At 48.6% G+C, this 7,745-nt stretch overlaps 1 protein-coding gene across 1 annotated transcript; it reads left to right on the top strand.

The window, feature by feature from the left end:
- Nucleotides 1-965: 965 nt before the first annotated feature.
- On the top strand, nt 966-7,469 carry ndufa12 (NADH:ubiquinone oxidoreductase subunit A12). The gene is made up of 4 exons (XM_033039388.1): nt 966-1,108; nt 3,156-3,238; nt 6,046-6,133; nt 7,206-7,469. The coding sequence occupies exons 1-4, from the start codon at nt 1,020-1,022 to the stop codon at nt 7,381-7,383; spliced, it is 438 nt and encodes a 145-aa protein (XP_032895279.1). The 5' UTR covers nt 966-1,019; the 3' UTR covers nt 7,384-7,469.
- The last annotated feature ends 276 nt before the right edge of the window (nt 7,470-7,745 follow it).

Here is a 7,745-nt window from a genome sequence, read left to right as displayed (position 1 = left end):
ACCTGCATCTCCTCCAACCTCATCTATTACATCCGCTGCTCTAGATGTCAGCTGATCTACATCTGTGAGACCAAGCGGAGGTTGGGTGATCGTTTCGCCGAACACCTCCGCTCGGCCCGCATTAACCAACCTGACCTCCCGGTGGCTCAGCACTTCAACTCCCCCTCCCATTCCGAATCCGACCTTTCTGTCCTGGGTCTCCTCCATGGCCAGAGTGAGCACCACCTGAAATTGGAGGAGCAGCACCTCATATTCCGCCTGGGCAGTTTGCACCCTAGTGGCATAAACATTGAATTCTCCTATTTCCAGTAGCACATACTGTCTCCTCCCCTTCTCAGCTCTCCCTCAGCCCTCAGGCTCTGCTATAGGATCTTTGCTCAGGCTCCTCCGCTTCCTTTTTCCTTTCTTCTCCCCGCCCTCCATCAGTCTGAAGAAGGGTTTCGGCCCGAAACGTTGCCTATTTCCTTCGCTCCATAGATGCTGCTGCACCCGCTGAGTTTCTCCAACATTTTTGTCCACCTTCGATTTTCCAGCGTCTGCAGTTCCATCTTGAACACATCTGCAGTTGATTCCTACACCACGCGGTGGCGCAGCGAGCTCAAACTTTGCGGGGAAACACCAGCCCGCAGCTAGTTGGCGCAGTGGAGCGCTTAGTCTGCGCAATGCAGTCGGTGTCGGCGGTGAGTCTGCGCAGTGTGAGGTTGCTGCCGGCAGCCGGCGGTGAGTCTGCGCAGTGTGGGGTCGCGGCCGGCAGCCGGCGGTGAGGCTGCGCAGTGTGGGGTCGCTGCCGGCAGCCGGCGGTGAGTCTGCGCAGTGTGGGGTCGCTGCCGGCAGCCGGCGGTGAGTCTGCGCAGTGTGGGATCGTTGCCGGCAGCCTGCGGTGAGTCTGCGCAGTGTGGGGTCGTTGCCGGCAGCCGGCGGTGAGTCTGCGCAGTGTGGGGTCGTTGCCGGCAGCCGGCGGTGAGTCTGCGCAGTGTGGGGTCGTTGCCGGCAGCCGGCGCCGGGCCGGGGAGGGGAAGATGGCCGACATCATCCCCGTCTTCAGACGGGCCTGGGCTCAGTTCTGGAGCCACGGCGGCGTCCGCGGCGCCTTCTTCCAAGTCCTGAGGTGGGAGAGAGTGAGGAATGTGGAGGCAATTGCAAGCGGACGGGAGGTGGACGTTGTTGTGATCGGTGGGGGAGGGAGGGAGGGACATGGCGACGCAGGGGTCACCCTGAGGGAGGGGAGGAGAAGGCCAGGTAAAGGGCGAGAGGAGAGGAGAGGAGGCACCAAAGAGGAGGGAGGGAGGGACCAGGGGCAAAGTAGGAGAGGTGGGGTGGGCAGTACAGTGTAGAGAGGATAGTGGGGAAGGGGTGGATGGAGAGAGGGAAGGTTGGGGCAAAGTAGGAGAGGTCAGGGAAGGTGGAGGTGGTGGGGAGGAGAGTGATAGGAGCGGTAGAGTTGCTGCCTTACAGTAAAATGTAGCGCCTGAGATCCGGGTTCGATCCTGACTACGGGTGCTGTCTGTGTGGAGTTTGTACGTTCTTCCCGTGATCTGCGTCGGTTTCCTCCCACACTCCAAAGACGTACAGGTTTGTAGGTTAATTGGCTTGTTAATTATAGGTTAATTGGCTTGATAAAATGTTAAATTGTCCAAGTTGGCGATATGCAGAGTACTGCCCTGCCGACTACAAAAATTTAGACGGTTCAGAAGGAGAGGAGGATGGGAGGGGAAGGAGAGGAGGATGGGAGGGGAAGGAGAGGAGGACGAGAGGGGAAGGAGAGGAGGACGAGAGGGGAAGAGGGAGGACAAGTTAGAGGGAACGGAAAAAGAGGAGGGGAGGCTGGAGTGCGGAAGGGAGTCAGGAAAGGGTGGATGGGAAAATAAGGAGTAGAAGAATGTGCTGGAATCTTGAGCGAAACGCAAAGTGCTGGAGGATCTCACAGGGTCAGGCAGCATCTGTGGAGGGACCTTCTTCAGACATGGGTCCCGACCTGAAACATTGCCTGGCCATTTCCCTCCACCTGAGCTGCTGAGTTCTTCCTGCACTTTGCTTGAGGAAGGGGAGAGGGGTGGAAAGATGGAGGGGTAGGGCGTTGTTTAGCGGGAAGACTCTGGAGGGAGAAGAAGGGACTTTGGTTTTATTTCCCCCTGTACAAACTGTACTCAAAATCAAATACCTGGATGAAATATTCTGAAAGCCATGAGGAAATAAAGTAGGAATTGGCTTTCTAACAGTGCGGTGGATTGGAAACCCCACCTTGATCCCGCTTCAACATTGGAATAAGAGCTGCAACTTACAGTTAAGGCTGAGCAGCTCCGAGTGTGACTTCTTTTCGTACATCTGCCGCAGGCGCATTGGGTTTGTGAATTCTCAAGAAAAGGAGCTGACACAAACAGAACAAATACACCATTGATGGTGTATTTGTTCTATCAGCCAAAATCAGTTATTTAACTACTTTTAGGGGTGCTATCAAGATTTGTACTGCAAAGTTGCCATCTTTTCTGGGAGTTGTAGTGATTTATGGCATGATTAATTTCAAAGTATTTTGCCAAGATAATGGTGGTGCAGCGGTAGAGCTCCTGCCTTACTGTGGAAGTCTGGAATTCTCTGCCTCAGAGGGCAGTGGAGGCAGGTTCTCTGGATGCTTTCAAGAGAGAGCTAGATAGGGCTCTTAAAGATAGCAGAGTCAGGGGATATGGGGAGACGGGGTATTGATTGGGGATGATCAGCCATGATCACATTGAATGGCGGTGCTGGCTCAAAGGGCCAAATGGCCTATTCCTGAACCTAGTGTCTTACAGCGGCAGAGACCCGGTTCGATCCTGACTACGGGTGCTTGCTTGGACAGAGTTTGTACGTTCTCCCTGTGACCTGTGTGGGTTTTCTCCGGGAGCTCTGGTCTCCTCCCACACTCCAAAGACGCACAGATTTGTAGGGTAATTGACTTGGCAAAATTGTAAATTGCCCTTAGTGCGTAGAATAGCGTTAGTGTGCGGGGATCGCTAGTTGGTGCAGACTCGATGGGCCGAAAGGCCTGTTTCCATGTTTTATCTCAAAACTAAACTATCATTGGTTTAAATATCTGTGATTTTGTTTTTAATTGCAAAAATTAGTTAAGATTAAATTTAATTGCTTTTCCCTTTTCCATCAATTGGTATTATATATTGTAGAACAAGTGATCTAAAAACTGGGAAATTTGTCGGGGAAGATAAGTATGGAAACAAATACTATGAAGACAAACGATACTTCTTTGGTAAGTGCTGCTATTAATCTTAATGGTTATTGTGATACATAGCCCACTGGTGATAGTCATTACTCAGTGGTAGTGCTCTCTGTGACACCCCGATGGTATATTGTGAGAGCACGGCACTGATAATTGTACTGCTTTTGGATGATCCATCTGCCGTCAGTATAAAATATGGCACTGTGTAATTTTCTGGAGAAACAGCAGAGTGCAACCTGCACATTTAACACAGTGTCATTGCTGCTGTGTAGGAGGGAACTCCAGGTGCTGGTTTACACCGAGGATAGACACAAAATGCTGGATGAACTGGGAGCAGTTCTGGAGAGACGGAATGGGTGACGTTTCGGGTCGAGACCTTTCTTCAGACTGAGAGTCAGGGGAGAGGGAGACACGAATATGGAAGGGTAAGGTGTGAAAATGAGAGATCAAAGGGGACAAAGATCAAGCAAAATATAGAATTGATCAACATACAGCGCCCTCCACAATGTTTGGGACAAAGGCCCATCATTTATTTTGCCTCTGTATCCACAATTTGAGATTTGTAATAGAAAAAAATCACATGTGGTTAAAGTGCACATTATCAGATTTTATTAAAGGCTTTTATACATTTTGGTTTCACCGTGTTGAAATCTTTCTGTGTTTATACATAGTCCCCCCATTTCAAGGCACAATAATGTTTGGGACAGATGGCTTCACAGGTCTTTGTAATTGCTCTGTATGTTTAATGCAGGTATAAGAGAGCTCTCAGCACCTAGTCTTTCCACCAGTCTTTCCATCACCTTTGAAAACTTTTATTGCCATTAACAACATGAGGACCAAAGTAGTGCCAATGAAAGTCAAAGAAGCCATTATGAGACCGAGAAACCAAAATGTATAAAAATAGCCTTTATTAAAATCTGACAATGTGCACTTTATCCACATGTGATTTTCTTTCTATTACAAATCTCAAATTGTGGAGTACAGAGGCAAATAAATAAATGATGGGTCTTTGTCCCAAACATTATGGAGGGCACTGTATATATGTGGAATAGATTGCTGCTTGTGGGAGTTGCTGTGTGAACATGGTCGCTATATTTCCTTGCCTTACAGCAATGGCTGCATTTCTGCAGATAAAAAAAACTGATTGAAGAGCTCAGCGGTCAAGCAGCATCTGTAGAGGCAAAGGGATGGTGGACATTTTGTGTCGAGGCCCTTGGGAACCAAGACAGTGAGTGTAGAGGGAATATAGCCACTATGTGGAAGTGACAAGTGATAGTCCCTCGTGTCTGCATTTCTCTTTCAGGTATCTTTCCTGGCTTAATTTGACTTTGCGTGGTAACAGGCCCTACAGTCCACCAAGTCCGCACTGACCAGCGATCCCCCCCGTAGACCAATACTACTATGCACTGGGGGGCAATTTTTTTTACAATGTCACCAAAGCCAATTAACCTACATACCTGTACGTCTTTGTAGCGTGGGAGGAAACTGGAGCACCCGGAGAAAACCCATGCGGTCACAGGAAGAACGTACACACTGCACAGACGGCACCCGTAGTCAGGATTGAACCCGGGGCTTTGACGTTCTAAGGCAGCAACTCTACCGCTGTGCCGCCCGACGAAATTGATAGTGTGGGCAATGGGAAGGCAATCTGATAATGCCCATTTAGTTTGCTGAAAATTAGAATTCTAACCCCACTTTTGGTTAACTTACTTTTTTTTTAAACCTTTCAATGCTTCTTCAACTTCCTTATCTTAGCTGTATGCTACCTGTCTAAACTCCATATTCCATAATGTGGTGGATTCCTAAGAGTTGAGGACTCTAGTGTGGTATAACCATAAGTTCTAGGGGCAGAATTGGGTCAATAGACAATAGGTGCAGGAGTAGGCCATTCAGCTCTTCGAGCCAGCACCGCCATTCAATGTGATCATGGCTGATCATCCCCAATCAGTACGGCCCATCATTCGGCCCATCGTCTACTCCGCCATTCAATCATGTCTGATCTATCTCTCCCTCTAAAGGGCCTGTCCCACGAGCATGCGGCAAGCGCGACCTAACGTGGTTGCTTGAGCCGTACGACCTCACGGGGCCGGTCCCACTTCGATTGCCGGAGCCGTATGGAGTTGTGCGGGGCTGGTACCGGCATCGCGCGGGGCTCCGAAAAACTGACACTGTCCAAAAATTCCGTGCGGCAACGGCCTGCCGTCCCGCAGCCGCATTGAGGCCGTACGCACCGCCTCGACGGGCGTACGCAGCGTCTTGACGGCGTAAGCCTAGCGCAAATTTCCCGCGGACTTCGCTCGAACTTCACGTCAACTCGTATGGGATCACTTGACCTCCGCGCGGCCCCCGCTTCCGGTTTGGTCGCGCTTGCCACATGCAGTCGCATGCTCGTGGGACAGGCCCTTAAACCCCATTCTCCTGCCTTCTCCCCATAACCCCTGACACCTGTACTAATCAAGAATATCAATCTCCGCCTTAAAAATATCCATTGACTTGGCCTCCACCGCCGTCTGTGGCAAAGAATTCCACAGATTCACCACCCTCCGACTAAAGAAATTCCTGCCTATCTCCTTTCTAAAGGTACGTCCTTTTATTCTGAGGCTGTGTCCTCTGGTCCGAGACTCTCCCACTAGTGGAAACATCCTGTCCACATCCACTATATCCAGACCTCAGACCAGTCGGTAGTAAGGTGTGTGATCTCACAAACTACTGATTAAACCGCAGTGTAAGAGGGAAGATTGCACGTTCAAGTTAACCAGCAGCACAATGTATTGTTTGTCCTCATTAACTAGTCCGAAGAATGTATTTTGTTGATCATTTGCAATTTCAATTTCTAGGTCGACATAGATGGGTTGAATACACCGGAGTGATGAATGGGAAGAACACTTACTGGGAAATAGACGGGAGCATGATCCCTCCAGAATGGTAAATTTATACAATACAATACAATACAATTCAATTTATTGTCATTCAATTATATTTCAGTTATATTCGGGGCGTTTATCTGCAATTATGGAGGTGCTTGGTTCACAGCGTTGTGTGTTATGTGTGACACTGCGTTACTAGATAATATCCTCTCGTCGTGGTCACTCTGTAAAGGGTGGGGCCCACAACACATCGAGTCCATAACCTGTAAACCACTTTAGCTTATTGTCACATGTACCAAGGTACAGTGAAAAGCTTTAGTTGCGTGCTATCCATTCAGTGGAAAGACAAGACATGATTACAATTGAGCCATTCGCAGTGTACAGATACATGTGAAAGGGGAGTGATCAAAGGGCTTGGGATCTCTTCAGCATGTGATTAGGTTGGATCATCTTTCCTGCCATTTCGGGTAGGTTGGTGTGTGGGATATAGTCCAAGTGTCCTCGCCTGTCAGCCAGTGCCTTCCATCCCAGCCTGGTGGCTAAGCACTCTTGTAGAACAGTGCCATCGATTGTTTGAATCTGGCTCTGGCAATCAGGCAATTGAACCATCCTACCAACAACTGAAGAGCAGTCCTGAGCCACTATCTACCTCATCGGGGACCCTTGGACTATCTTTGATCGGACTTTACTGGTTTTACCTCGCACTAAACGTTATTCCCTTATCAAGTATCTGTACACTGTGAATGGCTCAATTGTAATCATGTATTGTCTTTCTGCTGGCTGGTTAGCACGCGACATAAGCTTTTCGCTGTACCAATATACTGAATGAACGAGTTAATTAATTAATGAATAAGTTTATTGGCCAAGTATTCGCATACAAGGAATTTGCATTGGTGCTCTGCCCGCAAGTGACAACATGACATACAGTGACAGTTGGGAATGACACATAAAATATTAAACATTAATAATAAAACATTATCAATTAAATATGTGAATTAAATAAAATACCAGAGCGTGAACTGGGTGGAGATGCTGGGGCAGTAGAAGGAGCACTGTTCTGTTTCTGAGTTTTGAGCTGCCATTTGATTGTCTCTCTTTGTGTGTGTGTGTGTGTTCCTTGGCTATCTCAGGCACGGTTGGATTCACTACAGTACCGAGCATCCACCCACGACACACCCTCCAGCGGAAAGGAAGTTTATCTGGAAAACTCATCAGTTTAATATGAGTGGGACGCCGGGGCAGTACGTACCTTACTCAACGACTCGCAAGAAGATTCATGAGTGGGTCCCACCACAGACCGGCAAGTGAGCCGGCGTGGCACCAACGTGCACTGTAAATTATACCTTCCATTTCTTCCTCATTCTGTACTAATAAAGCAGAAGTGTGGATATTTTCTAGTGTCTGTCAGTCTACGATCTGTAATCATGCCTTCAGTAAATGTTTTAGTTTGTAAGTGATCTTATAAAAGTAGAATTAAAAGCTGCAGTGATGCTTGCATAAAGGCAACGGTGGTGCAGCGGTAGAGTTGCTGGCTCACAGCACCAGAGACCCGGATTCCATCCTGACTACGGGTGCTGTCTGTACAGAGTTTATACATTCACCCCGTGACCTGCATGGGTTTTCTCCGGGTGCTCTGGTTTCCTCCCACATTCCAAAGACATACAAGTTTG

This window comes from Amblyraja radiata, chromosome 21, assembly GCF_010909765.2.
Source record: "Amblyraja radiata isolate CabotCenter1 chromosome 21, sAmbRad1.1.pri, whole genome shotgun sequence".
Lineage (NCBI taxonomy): Eukaryota > Metazoa > Chordata > Chondrichthyes > Rajiformes > Rajidae > Amblyraja > Amblyraja radiata.
Note: the sequence above shows the minus strand (reverse complement) of the source record. Positions and strands in the feature narration are given on the sequence as shown.